Here is a 22,144-nt window from a genome sequence, read left to right as displayed (position 1 = left end):
TCGACACAACCTTCCAGACAACTATCCCCTCTTCTTCAATGACACTCAACTGTCCTCCTCTTCTACACTGAACATCCTCGGTCTGTCCTTTACTTATAATCTGAACTGGAAGCTTCACATCTCATCTCTAGCTAAAACAGCTTCTATGAAGTTAGGTGTTCTGAGACGTCTCCGCCAGTTTTTCTCACCCCCCCAGCTGCTAACTCTGTACAAGGGCCTTATCCGTCCATGTATGGGTATGCTTCACATGTCTGGGGGGGTTCCACTCATACTACTCTTCTAGACAGGGTGGAATGAAAAGCTTTTCGTCTCATCAACTCCTCTCCTCTAACTGACTGTCTTCAGCCTCTCTCTCACCGCCGCAATGTTGCATATCTAGCTGTCTACTACCACTATTTTCATGCTAACTGCTCTTCTGATCTTGCTAACTGCATGCCTCCCCTCCTTCTGCGGCCTCGCTGCACAAGACTTTCTTCTTTCTCTCACCCCTATTCTGTCCACCTCTCTAACACAAGAGTTAACCAGTATTCTCAATCATTCATCCCTTTCTCTGCTAAACTCTGGAACTCCCTGCCTGCTTCTGTATTTCCACCTTCCTATGACTTGAATTCCTTCAAGAGGGAGGTTTCAAGACACTTATCCACCAATTTTTGACCACTACTTTGACCCTTTTATGGGACTGGCATTTCAGTGGGCATTTTTTTTATTAGATTTTTGTTGCCCTTGGCCAGTATCCTTCCTACATAAAAAAAAAAAAAAAAAAAAATATATATATATATATATATATATATATATATATATATATATATATATATATATATATATATATATATATATATATATACTTTTTCATCTTGTACATATATGTTTGCACTACCTGAAGCAGTCTGTGTGCCAGTCCTGGCCCAGTGCTGAGAAGAATTCATCCTCATCAATGATGTTCATACATCCAGCACATTTTGTTGTCTCTTCACTGCTATCATCTGCAACAGAATACATACATTTTTAATAGCTTGCAGAAGTCTCCAAATTTATGCAATGGAAATTGGTGGTGCATATTTGAAACCATCCTTACCTAACCAGGATTAAAGTTAATATAGACATAATTTCAAACACCACTTAAATTATTCGAAAACTAAATTGATATCTGGCCAAGGGATATAAATTAGACAAATTTATGGAAAGGATTGACAGATGGACACAAATATGTTAATTTTATACAGGAAGTGGTTTCTTATAACTTCATCTGTGTTGTCAGAAGGGCAGTAACTTCAAATGGTCTACATTACAAAGTGCAAGCAAAAGTGTCTCAATGATCTTGTAATGAGTACCATCTTGTCAGGACGGACACAAGTTGACTATCAATATTTCACATCAGCTAATCTGGAACCTTGTTTGATCCAGTATATTTTCAGCTGGCTATATTCTCTATCTTATGAACATGCTGTAGCCATGTGATTAGTTCCCTGCAAGCTCATTAACAGTTCATTAAGTTCATTAACAGAAAATGTCAAAACCTTTCAAGATCTAACTCCCCTTGTGATTTCTGGCATCTACCCAATAATATCTCCAATAACTTTGCTTCTTCTTCTTTCCCTCCTTTATTTCAACCAGATGGCACCACTGCTATCACATCTATTTCTAAAGCTGAAATCTTCACTCAAACCTTTGCTAAAAACTCTATCTTGGACAATTCTGGGCTTGTTCCTCCCTCTCCTTCACCCTCTGACTACTTCATGCCACGTATTAAAATTCTTCGCAATGATGTTTTCCATGCCCTCGCTGGCCTAAACCCTCGGAAGGCTTATGGACCTGATGGGGTCCCTCCTATTGTTCTCCAAAACTGTGCCTCTGTGCTTGCACCTTGCCTAGTCAAACTCTTTCAGCACTGTCTGTCAACATCTACCTTTCCTTCTTGCTGGAAGTTTGCCTACATTCAACCTGTTCCTAAAAAGGGTGACCATTCTAATCCCTCAAACTACTGTCCTATTGCTTTAATTTCCTGCCTATCTAAAGTTTTTGAATCTATCCTCAACAGGAAGATTCTTAAACATCTATCACTTCACAACCTTCTATCTGATCGCCAGTATGGGTTCCGTCAAGGCCGCTCTACTGGTGATCTTCTGGCTTTCCTTACTGAGTCTTGGTCATCCTCTTTTAGAGATTTTGGTGAAACTTTTGCTGTTGCCTTGGACATATCAAAAGCTTTTGATAGAGTCTGGCACAAAGCTTTGATTTCCAAACTACCCTCCTACGATTTCTATCCTTCTCTCTGTAACTTCATGTCAGGTTTCCTTTCTGACCGTTCTATTGCTGCTGTGGTAGACGGTCACTGTTCTTCTCCTAAATCTATTAACAGTGGTGTTCCTCAGGGTTCTGTCCTGTCACCCACTCTCTTCTTCATTAATGATCTTCTAAACCAAACTTTTTGTCCTATCCACTCCTACGCTGATGATACCACCCTGCACTTTTCCACGTCTTTTCACAGACGGCCAACCCTTCAGGAGGTAAACATATCACGCAGGGAAGCCACAGAACGCTTGACTTCTGATCTTTCTAAAATTTCTGATTGGGGCAGAGCAAACTTGGTATTGTTCAATGCCTCAAAAACTCGATTCCTCCATCTATCAACTCGACACAACCTTCCAGACAACTATCCCCTCTTCTTCAGTGACACTCAACTGTCCCCCTCTTCTACACTGAACATCCTCGGTCTGTCCTTTACTTATAATCAGAACTGGAAACTTCACATCTCATCTCTAGCTATAACAGCTTCTATGAAATTAGGTGTTCTGAGACGTCTCTGCCAGTTTTTCTCACCCCCCCAGCTGCTAACTCTGTACAAGGGCCTTATCTGTCAATGTATGGAATACGCTTCACATGTCTGGGGAGGTTCCACTCATACTGCTCTTCTAGACAGGGTGGAATCAGAAGCTTTTCGTCTCATCAACTCCTCTCCTCTAACTGTCTTAAGCCTCTCTCTCACCACCGCAATGTTGAATATCTAGCTGTCTTCTACCACTATTTTCATGCTAACTGCTCTTCTGATCTTGATAACTGCATGCCTCCCCTCCTTCCGCAGCCTCGCTGCACAAGACTTTCTTCTTTCTCTCACCCCTATTCTGTCCACCCTATTCTCAATCATTCATCCCTTTCTCTGCTAAACTCTGGAACTCCCTGCCTGCTTCTGTATTTCCACCTTCCTATGACTTGAATTCCTTCAAGAGGGAGGTTTCAAGACACTTATTCATCAATTTTTGACCACTGCTTTGACCCTTTTATGGGACTGGCATTTCAGTGGGCATTTTTTTTTTATTTGATTTTTGTTGCCCTTGGCCAGTGTCCTTCCTACAAAAAAAAAAAAAGCAGCTGTAGGTGGCACTACAATTATAAAATGGTACTGTTGTTGTATGAATTTTCTCCCTTATGAAAACTGCTCCCAGAGGGCATTTTGCATTTGTTCACTAAAGTGAGAAAAGGATATCAAAACACCTACCAGATATTTTATATATTTTACATATTATTGACATCTGTATGGATTTATACTGGTAAATTACTATCACTCTGTTATATGTGGAATATGTTGGGATAGAAATAGATCAAGAAAACAAGAGTATTGAGTGATACCAGAGCACCAAAACATACTCTGTGTGTGAGTATATGAGCCCTACCACTGATTTTTATACAAGAAGTCCTCAGTTTACAGCGATCTTGACTTCCACCATTTCATAGTTCCATGTATTTCCCTTTGTTGATTTTTTTTACTTAAAAAAATAAAATTTCAGTGCTATACTTACACTGCAGGTATTAGCATGTCCTCCAATACACTCATCTCTTTTTCACTACACCACACACATACTACACCAAAAACATTATTTTTAAATCAAATAAAGAAAGCCAACAAAAAAATATATATATTATGTATTAATTTTGATAAAAATAAAAATAGTACAAGTGGCAACAGACTAAGGAAGGAAGCATCAGTCAGCCTCAGTTGTGTGCCATTTTGGATCAGTACTTATTCCCTCTCGTTTTTTTTTTTTTCCTTCATTACAACTCCCAAGTATGAAGCAGACTCCTCTGATAGCAGTGCATCAAGGAAAAGGACAGCAATTACTATATAAGTTAAACTAGACTAGTGAAATGGACACAAAGAAGAGAAAGGCCTAGGCCAATCAACTGTAACTACTATCATAAACATCTGTATAGAGTTGAAGTGACAAACTATTATTGCTCTATTGTCTGTACAAATGTTAGGGTAGATATTGAGCAAGCAAACCTAGAAAGAATTTCTACAGAGAATGCAATTCCACAGTCCATTCAAGAAACCCTGTACTGTGTGTGTGTGTGTGTGTGTGTGTGTGTGTGTGTGTGTGTGTGTGTGTGTGTGTGTGAGAGTCTGTGTGTGTGTGTGTGTGTGTGTGTGTGTGTGTGTATTTACCTAGTTGTGATGTACACAACACTGGCCAAAGCTCATTTTGTCTTGTCTCCATAACCATATTTAACCAGTTTCTCTTTAAACATGTGTACACTGTTTGCCACAAGCAACACTTCCCTCAAATCATTCCAGATATCAATAGTTCAATGCCACAAAATCAGTTTCCTTTGTAAACAGACTGAAAACTCATTCATTAGTTCACTCATCTCAGTAGTTTCATAAATTCTTCCTTATCTTTTTAACTTGTTTATGTCATCCCTATGTTTCATTTTTCTATTTACATATCTGTAGAAGAGTTTGGGCTCTTCCTTGCATTTTCCTACCATGTCACTTCCAAAATTTTTCTTCTTCTCTTCTTATTATACCATATTCATTCCTTGCCTTTCTGTATTCTTCCCTAGTATTTCTGTTCAGCTGTCTCATCATTTTCTTCCATGCCCTGTCCTTTTTCTTTTTTGCTTCTACACGCCTGGCATTATACCATTCATGCTTCTTAATTTTCACTTTATAACTTGGTACAAACTGTTGCACCCCCTCTCTATACTTGCTCAAAAATATCTCATATTTTTCCTGCACTACTTTATCTTCAAACAGCTCTTTCCAGTTAATTTTTCCATAAGATCTATAAAGCTCTGCAAAGTTTGCCTTAGCATAGTTCTGTCTCCCATTTCTAAATTATTCATTCCTATGCAACACTATTTCCTCCTGTAGTACTATTTCTATTGTCACATGATCACTTCTTCCCAGTGGACTCAGACAATGTATACTTGGTCTACTTTCTAGGATTTTTGTAAACACCAAGTCCAACTGTGATACTTCTTCTCTGCATGTCGTAGGTTCATTCACCCACTGTCTCTGTTTTCACAACTACAGCATGCACAAGTTCTTCGCTCCATGACCCAACATCTTTCACTCCCATCTCTTCCCAGTTAATTCCTTCAGTGTTGAAGTCAGCTACTTAGAGCACTTTGTGACTTTTCCTTATCATTTCCTATATGCTATTTCTTGTTTCTAGTTGCATAGTTTTATATCTATTGGTCACCCATGCATTAGTTTTTGGTGGTATGTACATCACAATAACTTTCCTTTTTTCACCTCCTTTGATCTCAATCACAACACTCAAGGTTTCTGCCATTCTATCACAATATTCCACTTCCTCAACAACAATATCTTCTTTTACCAATATCATCACTCCTCCTCCCTTTCCGTTTCTGTCTCTACTCCATGTGTTATAACCTTCCTTTGCAAATCTCATCTTTACTTCCTCTTTTAGTTTATTTTCCATTAAACATACCACATCTGGTTTATTGCTCTTTAGGTAGTCTTTCAGTTGCAATAGGCTCAACACCAAACCATCTATATTTGTATATATAATTTTTAAGCTTCCACTTGGTGATCTTCTGTGGCATCTTTGTGCCATTATTTCCTCACTTTCATGTCCACAAGCTTCCAAATGGATCTCCTTGCTTGTTCCTGTGTTCTGTCCTTGATTTTTGACTGGGCCTCTACTCTCAACTCTTTTAGTTTACTTCTCTCTTCCTTGTTCATTTTTATTTTTATCCACATTCCCCTCATTCCTTCTTTTTTTTCCAATTTTCCTGTTCTTTGTAACACATGTTCCACTGCTGTTTGTAACATGAATTTTATTTTCATTGGTCTTGTTCCATTTTCATCATACTTTCCAATCATATAAACTTCATTTTGTTTAACTATCTCCTCTCCTCCCCCTACCACTTCTGCTATAATTTCCTTAGCCCTTTTCAGCTCTTCTTTCTCTCTAGCTATTTTCACAGGCAGGTTCTTCTACTTAACCCCAAATACCACCACACAGATCTTTCTCTATACCATGTCTCTCACAAGATTATTTATTTTCTTTATTATTTTAACCACTTGCTTTTCCATGTCCATATTGTGTTCTTGTTGTTGTTGTCTTATTATCTCCTCCATATCCACCTTTTGTTGTTGTTCTTACTCTTCTTTCTAACTTTTGACTTCCTGTCACTAATTATTTTACTTATCCAACCTTAATCTCTCTCTCTTGTAAAGCTTTCTTTAACTCTTTGTTCTCTTCCTTGAGTATCTTGATTTCTTTATAGTACTTCTTAAAGTCCACGATTTTTGTCACCTCTTCTCTCAGTTCTTTGTTTTCTTTTCTTTCTATTTCCCTCTTCTTCATCTCTATGATATCACTGGATATCTATTTTACATTGTCACCACCCACTTCTCTCTTCCTTCCATGTCTTTATTATCACTGCTAAGTTACATATTTCTTCCCTTATTTTCACATTTTCTTCTTTAACTTTCCACATTCGTTTATTTGTATGAGCTACACTGAGGTCCTCATCCTTGAATCCTTTATAAACATTTACCGATCCAGCTGCTATTTTCCCTGTTGATATCACTGACAATGTTTATCTTTCACTACACTCCCATTTCACCCTTTCAGCCACTTCCCAATTTACACTTCACTTCCCCTGCACTCACACATTGCACAATTCCCTATTATGGAGCCAGAACTCAAGCTCGCCCCCCCCCCCCCTGTACAACCAAAACCTAGGCAGACCCTTGTGTGTGTGTGTGTATTTACCTAGTTGTATTTACATTGTCACCACCCACTTCTCTCTTCCTTCCATGTCTTTATTATCACTGCTAAGTTACATATTTCTTCCCTTATTTTCACATTTTCTTCTTTAACTTTCCATATTCGTTTATTTGTATGAGCTACACTGAGGTCCTCATCCTTGAATCCTTGTGTGTGTGTGTGTATTTACTTAGTTGTATTTACCTAGTTGTATAGTACAGGGTCCGAGCCAAAGCTCAATTAGTCCTGTCTCCATACCCGAATTTGTCCAATTTCTCTTTAAACATGTGCACACTCTTTGCCGCAACTACCTCTTCTTTTAAGTTATTCCATATTTCAACCGTTCGATGCGGAAAGCTGTATTTCTTAATATCTCCCAAACAATGACTCTTCTTTAATTTCTTCATATGTCCCCTTGTACATCTATCTCCTTCCTCCACTTTTACAACTAGGTCATCTCTGTTGTGTGTGTGTGTGTGTGTGTGTGTGTGTGTGTGTGTGTGTGTGTGTGTGTGTGTGTGTGTGTGTGTGTATTTATCTGGTTGTAATTTACAGGGCCTGAGTTACACTCATGTGGTCCCATCTCCTTATCTATACTTGTCCAGTTTTTCCATGAGGTTGTCCACTCATTGCCAATACTACATCCTCACTGAGCTTGTTCCAAACTTCTATATTTCTCTGTGGGAAACTATATTTTTTTATGTTCCTCAAGCATCTTCTTTTTCTTAGTTTTTTGCTGTGTCCTCATGTATATCTGGTATGTTCCAATATTTCTCACCATGTGTGTATTTTTACCTAGTTGTAGTTTATAAGAGGAGTCTAAGCTCATGCTGCTCCATCTCAATATCTACTCTTATCCAATTTTCCTTAAAATCATGTATAGATCTACTACTTTTTGCAGCTCATTCCAGACTCCTGCAGTCCTATATGGGAAACTGTTCTTCTTAATATCCCTTCCACATACACCCTTCTTCACTTTCTTCTCAAGCCCTCTTGTGTTTCTAAAGTCTCTCACACAAATCACTCTGGTCCAATTTTTCATAGCATGACAAATTCAGATATAAGGCATGCATACCATTTATTTTCATTTTGTTGAACCCGTTCTTATCCTTCATTTTACCATTCACATATCTATGGAACATCCTTGGTTCATCCTTACATCTGTCCATAACGTCTTTCCATGATTCTTTATTTCTTCTCTCCTTACCTTTGAATATTCATTACTCTCCTTTATATATTTTTCCCATGACACTTGTTTTCCTTTTCTTTCACTTGATCCACTTGATCCAGATTTCTCTTCCTCCTTGCTTACTCACATTGTTTATTAAACCACTCCTGCTTAACCTCTTATTTCCTTATCTTCAAGACAAATCTCCTTACACCCTCACTGTATATGTTCTTAAACTCTCCCCATTTATCTTCTATTCCAGTTGCTTCATCAGGCAGTACATCAGGCACACTGATGTACTAAAGAGGTGTATTTAAGGTGTCCATGGGTAAACCTCAGTCAATCTGAGAAATCATCTAATTTGGGATCACTCTAGAAGCCAAGATGCCAAAGTAATGATGCTTAAGCTGTACCATTAGCAAATATTCAGAAAACAAGTATGTCTGTGACATGAGAAAATAAAAAGCTATTTTTTTTTTTTTTTATGTAGGAGGGACACTGGCCAAGGGCAACAAAAATCCAATAAAAAAAAAAGAAAGAATTCCAGAAAGAAAAATGAAAGCCAGGCGTGAGCACGAGAGCATGTTAAGTCATTGCACACATAAACGCAACATCCAGCTTTGGATCGAAAATGAGGATACAGAAAGTAGGAGGGAACGTATTATTATATTATATATACTATATTGTATTATATTATATTATATTATATTATATTATATTATATTACATTATATTATATTATATTATATATATCATTATTGTTATGTTGGAGGTAGGTGGCAGGAATGAAAGCCACAAACTTGCACTCTCTGGCTGTATTTCACAGACAAACACCAATACATACGAGTATACAGCAGATGTTCGAGTTACAAGCAAAATACATCCCAGAAGGCTGCTTGTAAGTCGTTTTGCTCATAACTTGTCATCGTAATTTTTAAGTACAAAAAAAAAATATTATATGCTCCACAAACAATGTAATACTTACTTGATACTTGATATCATAAGAGAGAGAGAGAGAGAGAGAGAGAGAGAGAGAGAGAGAGAGAGAGAGAGAGAGAGAGAAAGAGAGAGAGAGAGAGAGAGAGAGAGAGAGAGAAAGAGAGAGAGAGAGAGAGAAAGAGAGAGAGAGAGAGAAAATGTGATACTACTGAGTAGTGACAGGCTTGAGGCTTCTGCCAAACACAAGAATCAAATATGCTTTTCTCTCTCTCTCTCTCTCTCTCTCTCTCTCTCTCTCTCTCTCTCTCTCTCTCTCTCTCTCTCTCTCTCTCTCTCCTTTTTGGGTTATAAACACCTTTATTCACATAATTAAGATGGCTGTTGGAAACCATAAGACAGGTTTGTTTGCCTATTTGTGAACTTAGGAGTGGATGCAGCCAAAGTCCAGCAGGTGTAGCCCCAAGTTATGAGATGCATTCTCTCTCTCTCTCTCTCTCTCTCTCTCTCTCTCTCTCTCTCTCTCTCTCTCTCTCTCTCTCTCTCTCTCTCTCTCCCATGCATATTTTTTCCTTTCTGCTTGTCTCCTCCTCGGGTTATACACACCTTTATTCATATAATTTATTAAGATGGCTGGCTGAAAGCATAAGACAGGTATGTTTGCCTACTTGTGGACTTATTGTAATGGAGCAGGCTTTCTACATCAAGCAGCACAACCCTCCCATCTCTGTGCCTCTCAGAGGCCGACTGGCAGAGGTCCATACACAGTGGAATCTCAAGCCAGACTCACTGTGGTGCAGTACAATAAGTTTTTAAATTAAATTAAAATTTTAAACTAGCATCTCAAAATTAACTGCTGTGCAGGCCTGTGCCATTGGGCAGTGAGTAGTCCTTTGCTATGCTGTTGCATTGCGTGGGTAGTGGCGAAGCGGCGCACTAGGTAAATATGGTGTGTAGCGACAAATTTGAACTTTTGGTTAGCAAAGGGAACAATATTAAGAGCACAATTTCATTTTTGCAAGTAGACTGCTCATATCTCTGAATATTCATTACTCATTACCTCTTAACTCAGACATCCTTTGTAGTAAGTACAGTTGGACAGGCATAGAAGTGAGTGTGAAGTAGGTAGGCAAGAACAGTGAATGCTCAAGCAGTCAGCTGCTCTCTCCCTTCCCAGTGTCAGCAGACTTGGTCATCACATCACAAACCTTCACTTCCCACAATACCAACACACTCCTTGTGAAGAGACCATTGCATTAACTTGTTCCCTTCGAGCTCTGAAGCCACCAAATGTTGCATATCTGCTCATTGAAAAATTTATTTGAACAACAGATTCAAGCATGAAACCTTAAGCTAATGCTTCATGTATGCTGTATGGTTGGGCCTGTTTCAATGCAATCTTTGATGATGGGTCATACAGAGTGTCGATAATCTGATCCTTCATCAATATCTTCCAGAGGTCATGGTTAGTATTTGGATAAGCTTTGTGCACCAAAGCCACTAAATTTTGCACCAGACCTTGCAGTGGTTCTCCCTTACTTTGTATTCATTACCAGAATTTTGCATAAAAGATTCTGGTTTGATGTTGATGACCATAAAGGCATTCTAATGTATCCATTAGTGTTTGGTAATGACTATGCTCCTGTAGTGTTAGCTGACTCAGGATGTCCATTACAGTGCCTCTCAGACTAGTAATCAGGGCCACTGCTTTCTGTCTGTGATTCCATCCACCCTCTTCTCCCAACATCTCAAATTGTGCATGGTTTGCTTCCCAAGACACTTTTCAGTCAAAATCAAGAAGCTTCCTTTGTTTGGCATAGAAGTCAACATGGGCAGGTGTTTCTTGGAAAAATCCAGGTCAAGTTGCTTCACCACTTTCCAGAGGATTTCATGTCCATCCCTCCATGGTTCCCACAGTTGCTATCACTGGTTCCACCTTACCAACTTCTTGCAACTTTTGGCATTCTATAAGTTCCTTGTTGGATATTTTGAGTGCTGCAGTTTTCAGAACCATCATTTAGCTACAGACTTGTTTAATGCAAGTGTTAACCTGCACTGCATTTATCTGTTCTTGCAAATGATTGCCTGAGTCCTTAACCATTGCACCAATAGTTTCTTTACACTCATCTGCTGACATTTTCCACCTCCTCCCTACTCTGTTTCTTACGCAGTACTGCAAGATGCAAGGTGAAACGCAAGATACTCACAGAAATTTTTTATTTTATCTTTTATGTAATTTTTTCATGCAAAATCTGAAAGCACCATCATGTTCAGGTGTATTCTATGTCCATGAAGACATGTTTTATTTTAAGCATAACCTCACAACAGCTGGGCATAATGATAATAAGTAAAGAGCCACACAAACCAGAAAATTTTATTCCTTAACTTATACTTGCCATAATTACTTTGTTTTTTTTACCCTACCAAGGCTAAAATAAAAACTGTGATATAGTTAAACAAACACTGCTTCATCCATGGATGTAAGCAAAATTTGCCTAACCTGTGTAATTGGTGAGCCAAGTGAAAAAATAGAAGTATTTTTTAAGGGAGTTTGAGTTTCTTTCAAACTCAGTAGGCCAGTGGGCAGCACAGCTGCCAACCAAACACAGAGGTCTCGCTGAGATTGTTTCTCTGAACAGACTATAGTCACCCTAGCTTGCATGCAAGAGCAGGGGAGGAAGGATGGCTTTGGCACCACTACAAAGCAAAAAAACACACAACAAATGAGAGGCATCTCACTACTGTGGCAGATGCGATGGTGCTGCACTGCCACACCACTGCATAACACCAAATGTGAGGACAAAACACAAACACTCACCAAGTTCCAGGCAATACAACCAGAATAAAAAAGCATTTTTCTGGTGTTTTCCATACCCCCAAGTTTTGTCATCCTCAAGTTTAGTGTTATGCCTTCAAAAGAAAGCAAAGCATGAGGAGGCAGTAGGCACCTGCAAAAACAATAATTACCCCAGTAAGGTCTAAAGCACAGGATCTGGGGGTGCTGTGAACTTATCATTAAACCCAGCTGTGACCTCACTGAACATTTCCCTTTGTGTCTCACAACACAAGGGGGTAGTTACAACCTTCCCTCTAAAAACAACTCTCTTCCTTCATACAAAACTACAAGCACCGAATTGCACACACACCCTTCACTCAAAATTCAAAATTATCATGGCGACTCCTACACCAGCCTCAGAGTCCCCATCTAGGGAGGGGACCACAAGTGTCCCCACGTCGGACTACTCTCCTGGTATCAACACTAAGTGTCTTGACACCCCTCAACTTTTTTCTTTATTAACTTCTGCAACGTAGTCTTAGATCTAATTTTCAATCTGTAGAACACCACCTCTCTTCTACTAAACCTAATCCTCGTTTCCTCACTGAAACACAGGTGTCTGAGGCAAGTGACAGTAGCCCCTTTTCTATTCCCTCATACTTTCTCTATCCTCATTTTCAATCCAAAGCTGGATGTTGCATTTATGTGCACAACAACTTAACCTGCTCTCATGCCCACGCTCTTGAATCTTCCAAGTTTTCCACCATCTGACTACAACAACAGAGTCACTCTCAAACTAAATTTATCTGTGCTGTATACCTCTCATCTAACTCCTCTGACTATAAGAAATTCTTTGACTACTTAACTTCCAAAGTGGAGCACATTCTGACCCTCTTCCCTTTTGTGAAGATTTCCATTCTTGGAGACTTACAATATTCACCACCAGCTTTGGCTTTCCTCTCCCTTCACTAACCATCCTGGTGAACTAGCCTTCAACTTTGCTATTCTCCAAAACCTAGAGCAATTGGTACAACATCCTACTCATATTCCTGACTGTCTTGTAGATACATCCAACATTCTTGACCTTTTCCTAACCTCTAATCCTTCTCCTTATGCTGTCACTTTCTCTTCTCTGCTGGGATCTTCCAGTCATAATGTCACATCTGTATCTTGTCCTATCGCTCCAATCTTTCCTCAGGATCCCCCTAAGAGGAGGTGCCTCTGGTGTTTTGCTTCTGCTAGTTGGGGGGACCTGAGGAGGTATTTTGCTGATTTTCCTTAGAATGACTACTTCTTCCGTGACAGAGACCCATCTCTGTGTGCCAAGTACATAACAGAGGTGATAGTATCTGGCATGGAGGCATACATTCCTCACTCTTTTTCTCAACCCAACCTTAGTTTAACAAAGCCTGTTCTCATGATAGAGAGGTGGCCCACAAAAGGTATTTCAGCCTTCCATCACCAGAATCTCATGCACTATATATTTCTGCCAGGAACCATGCCAAGTATGTTCTTCAACTAGCCAAAAACTCCTTCATTAACAGAAAGTGTCAAAATCTTTCAAAATTTAACTCTCCTTATGACTTCTGGCATCTATCCAAAAACATATTCAATAACTTTACTTCTTTTCCTTTCCCTCCTTTATTTCAACCAGATGGCACCACTGCTATAAAATCTATCTCTAAAGCTGAACTCTTCTCTTAAACCTTTGGATGATTCAGGGCTTGTTCCTCCCTCTCCTCCACCCTCTGACTACTTCATGCTACCTATTAAAATTCTTCACAATGATGTTTTCCATGCTCTCGCTGGCCTAAACCCTCCGAAGGCTTATGGACCTGATGGGGTCTCTCCTATTGTTCTCCAAAACTGTGCCTCCATGCTTGCACCTTGCCTAGTCAAACTCTTTCAACTCTGTCAACATCTACCTTTCCTTCTTGTTGGAAATTTGCCTACATTCAGCCTGTTGCTAGAAAGGGTGACTGTTCTAATCCCTGAAACTACCATACTATTGCTTTAATTTCCTGCCTATCTAAAGTTTTTTAATTTATCCTCAAAAGGAAGATTCTTAAATGTCTATCACTTCACAACCTTCTATCTGATCGTCAGAATGAGTTCCGTTAAGGCCATACTACTACTGATCTTTTGGCTTTCCTTACTGAGACTTGGTCATCATCTCTTAGAGATTTTGGTGAAACTTTGGCTTTTGCCTTTGACATATCAAAAGCTCTTGATAGAGTCTGGCACAAAGCTTTGATTTCCAAACTACCCTCCCACAGATTCAATCCTTCTCTCTATAACTTCATGTCAAATTTCCTTTCTGACTATTCTATTACTGCTGTGGTAGATGGTTACCATTCTTCTCCTAAATCTATTATCTGTGGTATTCCTCAAGATTCTGTCCTGTCATCCACTCTCTTCCTATTATCCATCAATGATCTAAACCAAACTTCTCGTCCTATCCACTCCTATGATGATGATACCACCCTGCACTTTTACACATCTTCTAGAAGTCCAACCCTTCAGGAAGTAAACAGTTCACACAGGGAAACCACAGAATGCCTGACTTCTGATCTCTCTAAAATTTCTGATCAGGTCAGAGCAAACTTGGTATTGTCCAATGCCTCAAAAACTCAATTCCTCCATCTATCAACTCAACACAACCTACCAGACAACTATCATTTCTTCTTCAACAATACTCAACTGTCCCCTCTTCTATAATGAACATCCTCAGTCTGTCCTTTTCTTATAATCTAAACTGGAAACTTTACATTTCATCTCCAGTTAAAATATCTTCTATGAAGTTAGGCATTCTGAGACGTTTCTGCCAGTTTTTCTCACCCCCCCCCCCAAGCTACTAACTCTGTACAAGGACCTTATTCATTCATTTATGGAGTATGCTTCACATGTCTGGGAGGGTTTCCACTCATACTGCTCTTTTAGACAGGGTGGAATCAAAAGCTTTTAGTCTGATTAACTCCTCTCTTCTGATTGACTGTCTTCAGCCTCTTTCTCATTGCTGTAATGTTGCATCTCTAGCTATCTTCTACCACTATTTTCATGCTAACTGCTCTTCTGATCTTGCTAACTGCATGCCACCCCTCCTCCCATGGCCTTGCTGCACAGGACTTTCTTCTTTCTCTCACCCCTATTCTGTCCACCTCTCTAATACAAGAGTCAGCCAGTATTCTCAATTATTCATCCCTTTCTCTGGTAAACTCTGGAACTCCTTGCCTGCTTCTGTATTCCCACCTTCCTATGACATGAATTCCTTCAAGAGGCAGGTTTCAAGACACTTATCATTAATTTTTTGACTACTGTTTCAGACCCTATTTCAGTGGGCTTTTTTTTTTATTGGATTTTTGTTGCCCTTGGCCAGTGTTCCTCCTACATAATAATAAAAAAAAAACTCAAGAGGATACTGTACTGCTATATTAGACTTTTCCAGAATTATCTTAAATAATCAACAAACTTTTCCATGAAAAGTTTTCCATGAAAAAAAAAAATAATCCATGAAAATAAATAAGTTTAGATACTTATGAACAACCACTACTAATACAGACTTTTCTAGGATGATCTTAAACAATCAAAGAACTATGAAAATACTGTAAAATCTCCATAAGCTAGCATTCTACAAGTCAAAATTCAACATGTCAGCAAGGTAACAAAATACTCAAATATAAGAAAAAATAAAAATGGCAATTTCAGCATTTTTTTTTTAAATCAGCACCATATTGACTAATCCAAGTCAAAGCAGACCAAACTCAGCAAAACCTACGTAGTAATTCAGTATTGCCTGTTGGAGGGAAAAGTTACAGACTGGGCTATTTATGACAGATCAATGCTCAACTCTACATTTTGTTTGGGTTTCTCATGTAACAAGATATCAAGTACATTATGTTTACAGAGAACACATAAATGTGTAACAAACTACTGTAGATCATATTCTGCTGGTTTTTTTACGAAAATCTGGGCCTCACTTTCACCCCAGTAGACATGCAAATCATGCAGCAGTCACACTCAAGCTTTATTTCTCAGCAACAGCTTGATTCAAGAGGAAGGGAAAGGACTGACAACAAGGATAAAGGAAGAAATAAAGACAAGAGGAGGTAAGTGAATAAATTACAACTATATCTAGAAAATAAACATCAGATTATTGGAAGGAAGATTTTAGAAGGAAAGAGATAAGGTACAAAGAAAACTGAATAGTATTTTTTTCTTTTTTATGTAGGAGGGAAACTGGCCAAGGGCAACAGAAATCCAATAAAAAAAAAAAATGCCCACTGAAATGCAAGTCCCATAAAAGGGTCAAAGCAGTAGTCAAAAACTGATGGATAAGTGTCTTGAAACCTCCCTCTTGAAGGAATTCAAGTCATAGGAAGGTAGAAATACAGAAGCAGGCAGGGAGTTCCAGAGTTTACCAGAGGAAGGGATGAATGACTGAGAACACTGGTTAACTCTTGCATTAGAGAGGTGGACAGAATAGGGATGAGAGAAAGAAGAAGGTCTTATGCAGCAAGGCCGCGGAAGGAGGGGAGGCATGCAGTTCGCAAGATCAGAAGTGCAGTTAGCATGAAAATAGCAGTAGGAGACTGCTGGAGATGCAACATTGCGGCGGTGAGAGAGACGCTGAAGACAGTCAGTTAGAGAAGAGGAGTTGATGAGACGAAAAGCTTTTGATTCCACCCTGTCTAGAAGAGCAGTATGAGTGGAACCTCCCCAGACATGTAAAGCATACTCCATACATGGATGGATAAGGCCCTTGTACAGAGTTAGCAGCTCGGGGGGTGAGAAAAACTGGCGGAGATGTCTTAGAACACCTAACTTCATAGAAGCTGTTTTAGCTACAGATGAGATGTAAAGTTTCCAGTTCAGATTATAAGTAAAGAACAGACCGAGGATGTTCATTATAGAAGAGGGGGACGTTGAGTGTCAATGAAGAAGAGAGGATAGTTGTCTGGAAGGTTGTGTCGAGTTGATAGATGGAGGAATTGAGTTTTTGAGGCATTGAACAATACCAAGTTTGCTCTGCCCCAATCAGAAATTTTAGAAAGATCAGAAGTCAAGCATTCTGTGGCTTCCCTGCGTGAAATGTTTACCTCCTGAAGGGTTGGACATCTATGAAAAGATGTGGAAAAGTGCAGGGTGGTAACATCATCATAGGAGTGGATAGAACAAGAAATTTGGTTAAGAAGATCATTAATGAATAATAAGAAGAGAGTGGGTGACAGGACAGAACCCTGAGGAACACTACTGTTAATAGATTTAGGAGAAGAACAGTGACCGTCTACCACAGCAGCAATAGAACAATCAGAAAGGAAACGTGAGATGAAGTTACAGAGAGAAGGATAGAAGCCGTAGGAGGGTAGTTTGGAAATCAAAGCTTTGTGCCAGACTCTATCAAAAGCATTTGATATGTCCAAGGCAACAGCAAAAGTTTCACCAAAATCTCTAAAAGAGGATGACCAAGACTCAGTAAGGAAAGCCAGAAGATCACCAGTAGAGCAGCCTTGACAGAATCCATACTGGCGATCAGACAGAAGGTTGTGAAGTGATATATGTTTAAGAATCTTCCTGTTGAGGATAGATTCAAAAACTTTAGATAAGCAGGAAATTAAAGCAATAGCACGGTAGTTTGAGGGATTAGAACGGTCACCCTTTTTAGGAACAGGCTGAATGTAGGCAAATTTCCAGCAAGAAGGAAAGGTAGATGTTGACAGACAGAGCTGAAAGAGTTTGACTGAGCAAGGTCTAAGCACGGAGGCACAGTTTCGGAGAACAATAGGGGGGACCCCATCAGGTCCATAAGCCTTCGGAGGGTTTATGCTAGCGAGGGCATGGAAAACATCATTGCAAAGAATTCTAATAGGTAGCATGAAGTAGTCAGAGGGTGGAGGAGAGGGAGGAACAAGCCCAGAATCGTCCAAGGTAGAGTTTTTAGCAAAGGTTTGAGCGAAGAGTTCAGCTTTAGAAATAGATGTGATAGCAGTGGTGCCATCTGGTTGAAATAAAGGAGGGAAAGAAGAAGAAGCAAAGTTATTGGAGATATTATTGGCTAGATGCCAGAAGTTATGAGAGGAGTTAGATCTTGAAAGGTTTTGACGCTTTCTATTAATGAAGAAGTTTTTGGCTAGTTAGAGAACAGACTTGGCATGGTTCCAGGCAGAAATATAAAGTGCATAAGATTCTGATGATGGAAGGCTTAAGTACCTTTTGTGGGCCACCTCTCTATCATGTATAAGACGAGAACAAGCTGTGTTAAACCAAGATATAGAAGGTTTAGGTCGAGAAAAACGAGTGAGGAATGTACGCCTCCATGCCAGACACTATCACCTCTGTTATGTGGTCAGCACACAAAGACAGGTCTCTGACATGGAAGCAATAGTCATTCCAAAGAAAATCAGCAAAATACCTCCTCATGTCCCCCCAACCAGCAGAGGCAAAACGCCAGAGGCACCTTCGCTTAGGGGGATCCTGAGAAGGGATTGGAGCAATAGGAAAAGATACAGATATGAGATTGTGATCGGAGGAAAAGAAAGGGTGACAGCATAAGCAGGATTAGAGGTCAGGAAAAGGTCAAGAATGTTGGGCTTATCTCCAAGATGGTCCGGGATACAAGTAGAGTGTTGTACCAATTGCTCTAGGTTGTGGAGGATAGCAAAGTTGAAGGCTAGTTCACCAGGATGGTCAGTGAAGGGAGAGGAAAGCCAAAGCTGGTGGTGAACATTGAAGTCTCCAAGAATGGATATCTCTGCAAAAGGGAAGAGGGTCAGAATGTGCTCCACTTTGGAAGTTAAATAGTCAAAAAATTTCTTATAGTCAGAGGAGTTAGGTGAGAGGTATACAGCACAGATAAATTTAGCTTGAGAGTGACTCTGTAGTCGTAGCCAGATGGTGGAAAACTCGGAAGATTCAAGAGCGTGGGCACGAGAGCAGTTTAAGTCATTACGCACATAAAGGCAACATCCAGCTTTGCATCGAAAATGAGGATAGAGAAAGTAGGAGGGAACAGAAAAGGGGCTACTGTCAGTTGCCTCAGACACCTGAGTTTCAGTGAGGAAAAGAAGATTTATTTAGAAGATTTGTTTAGAAGAGGAGAGGTTGCGTTCTACAGACTGAAAATTAGATCTTTGACTGCGAATGTTGCAGAAGTTAATGAAGAAAAAGTTGAGGGGGGGGTGTCAAGACACTTAGGGTCATCGACAGAAAGGCAGTCTGACCTGGGGACATTTATGGTCCCCTCCCCAGATGGGAACTCCAAGGCTGGTGTAGGAGTCGCCATGATAATTTCAAAATTTTTGAGTGAAGGGTGTTTGTGTTATTAGGTGCTTGTAGTTTTGTGTGGAGGAAGAGAGTTTTCTTTAGAGAGCAAGCTGTGACTGCCACTTTGTGTTGTGTGTGTTGACACAAAGGGAAACATTCAGTGAGGTCATAGCTGGGTTTAATGATAAATTCACAGCACCTCCTGAACAGTGCTTTAGACCTCACTAGGAGTAATTATCATTTCGGCAGGTGTCTACTGCCTCCTCCTCAAATCTACTAACTCCTCCTCAAAAGTATGTATGATAAAAGACCAGATAAGAATGCAAAAAAAAAAGCATAAACAAGACTTCATCAAGGATATGCCACTGCAAAGGCTAAACCTCCCAGCCTCAAGGAGAACCAAAACCAGAACCGGCATCCCTTTTTAGCATCATGTCCTCAGAACAAAGGGCAAGGGGAGAAAGGGGCTGAAATTAACCCTGTAGGAGGAGTTTTCAAGAATTATGAGTCATATCAGAGAAGTCAGAATTTCAATAAGTCGGTAAAGGCTGAGCCCCTATCATGCCAACCTATAAAGGTTTTACTGTAATCTACTTAACATATTTTTCATCATCAGGCCCTATTTTTTCCTAAAATAAGCATTGAAAATCTACCATGCATCTTGGATGCCAAAGATTACATTTTCATAGGCCTAAACTAACCCCTGAAGAAGGTTTTCTATGCTAGACAGTAATCTGAGCCCCTGTTTATGGCCTCTTAATGAAATGTATAAATTATACTTGATTAAAGTATTAAATAAACAAAAGCATCAAAAAGATGCAGACAGTCACACAAATTGATTCCTGTATAGGTAGAGTATGGCAGACAAGGCAACAGATTAGTGGCATTTTACATACTGTGCATCAATATTGCAGGTATTTTCAGTTTCCTCAAACATCATGACTTTAACCCTTTCCTTCCGGCAATCGTATATATACGATTGCAAAAAATGCGTCCGTAGCAACGGCGATCATACCGGTAATCAAGAATTTTCGCGCCTCAATTTTGAGGTCCAAGCGCGGTTTCTCGAGTCAGATAGTGTGAGTGGAAGTGTCTGGCATGTTTCCACATGTAATGTCACTAGCTATGAAAATTTAGCGGTAACTAAGCTATTTTCCCTTTCTCCGGGCGACACTTGGCAACCCCAGCGACCCGCCGGGTGGAAAGCACCATGATAAGTGTGAAGAGACATCCTGATAAGAGCCAAGGATCTCAGATCATAACTCACCATGGAGCAGGACACAACATATGTATTTAGCAGTGCTTCTGAGTTTGAAGACAGTGACAGTGAATATTTAGAAGAAGCTGAAGAAAGCAAAGACATTGGTGAGGACTCGGAAAATGATTTACAGGATCCACCTGTTTTATCAGAACAGAGAGATGATACCTATCATTCTTTCATGTTAATTTTTTCATTATCTTCGATTTTATAATAAAATGGTGGAAGGTAACTTGTCAGAGAGAGAGAGAGAAAGAGAGAATGTTATTTGCCTGAAACTTGATGTGAAAAGGGATGAAATCTCTCTCTGTCTCTCTCTCTCTCTCTCTCTCTCTCTCTCTCTCTCTCTCTCTCTCTCTCTCTCTCTTTCTCTCTCTCTCATTGGAATTGTACAATTTCCCCTCCAAGATGAGAGAGAGAGAGAGAGAGAGAGAGAGAGAGAGAGAGAGAGAGAGAGAGAGAGAGAGAGAGAGAGAGAGAGAGAGAGAGAGAGAGAGAGAGAGAGAGTGTGTTTGCGCGCGGCGTCATCGCTCTCCGGGCTGTTCCTGGATGACGGATCACACAGCAGGAGGAGGAGGAATCCTTTATAAGGCATAAACTCAACTTTCAGAGGTCACATCGAGCTACAAAGTATATCATTGTATTCAGAATAACAAAGAGAAAATAATTATTAGTATTCAAACAATTTTCTGACAATTTCTAGGTTTACCATTTTTAGCCGTCATACAAAACGAGAAAATAATTTAAGCGCCGGAAGGAAAGGGTTAAGGAAATATTTTTAAGTGACAAAGGAAGTAAAACTGCAGTATGTTAGAAGGGTTTACCAGTGAATCTCATTAATAACAAGACTTGTGAATTCTCACTCACTGTTCACCACCATATCTTGATTTGCTCTCCATAACAGTTCCAAAATATTTTTTGTTGCCCAGCAGTTGTTTTGTTATTATTTGCCTGTGGTACACACAACATGTGTGTAGGTATTACTTTTTAAGATTTGGCAACATATGCTTCCTTCAGGACCTTTGAATTCATGTCATGGTCTTAACTAGTTCAAACCACGGCCTGCCAATCTTAGAAGCAACCTGTAAATTGAAAACATTTAAAAAATCTTAGCACTGATGGTGCTATGGCTTCAAGTAAAAGACACTCTTGCACAATGAGCTTCAAGCTAGAAATGACTGCATATGCCAAACAGCATGGCAACAGGACTGCAGAAAGGTATTTTGGACCACCTCAAACTGAGAAAATGATCTGTTACAAGAGGAAACAAAAATACCTGTTGAAACCTGCATCAAGAGCTTAAGCATAACCTGCACAAGAGGAAACAAGAATACCTCCTGAAACTTGCATCAAGACTTAAGCATAACCTGCATCAGTCTCCAACTATGTGGCCAGAACTGAAGTGCAAGCCAAAGGAGTGGATAGTTGCAAAGAGAAATTTGTCTTGCAGTATCAACAAAAATAACTGTTAGGTAATGAAACAAAAGTGAGAGCAGCAGCACAAGGTCTAAATGATTTGTGTGGCACACCAAGCTGGTGTTGCAGATTTATGAAGAAGCACATACTGGGAATGAGAATGAAAACAAGAACAGCACAAAAAATGCATGAAGAATATGTTAACAAAATATTGGAATTTCACAGGTTCATAATTAGTGCAAGAGAAGAGACTGACTATGAAATGGGTCAGACTGTAAACAAGGATGAGTTGCCACTAACTACCAAGGTCA

At 39.6% G+C, this 22,144-nt stretch overlaps 1 protein-coding gene across 4 annotated transcripts in view; it reads right to left on the bottom strand.

The window, feature by feature from the left end:
* The window catches only part of LOC135114293 (LIM domain kinase 1-like), a 267,522-nt gene that overhangs the window by 242,633 nt on the left and 2,745 nt on the right, over window positions 1-22,144 (bottom strand). For 2 of the 4 annotated variants that reach the window (XM_064030183.1, XM_064030184.1), the window contains exon 2: window positions 878-983. In XM_064030183.1, coding sequence (XP_063886253.1) covers window positions 878-983 — 106 coding nt within the window. Of the gene's footprint in view, window positions 1-877; window positions 984-11,941; window positions 12,083-18,528; window positions 18,648-22,144 lie in introns of those variants that run through there. The other 2 variants (XM_064030185.1, XM_064030186.1) reach the window with 2 other exon arrangements.

Source organism: Scylla paramamosain, chromosome 27 (assembly GCF_035594125.1).
Source record: "Scylla paramamosain isolate STU-SP2022 chromosome 27, ASM3559412v1, whole genome shotgun sequence".
NCBI lineage: Eukaryota > Metazoa > Arthropoda > Malacostraca > Decapoda > Portunidae > Scylla > Scylla paramamosain.
This window is presented reverse-complemented; position numbering and strand designations above follow the sequence as displayed.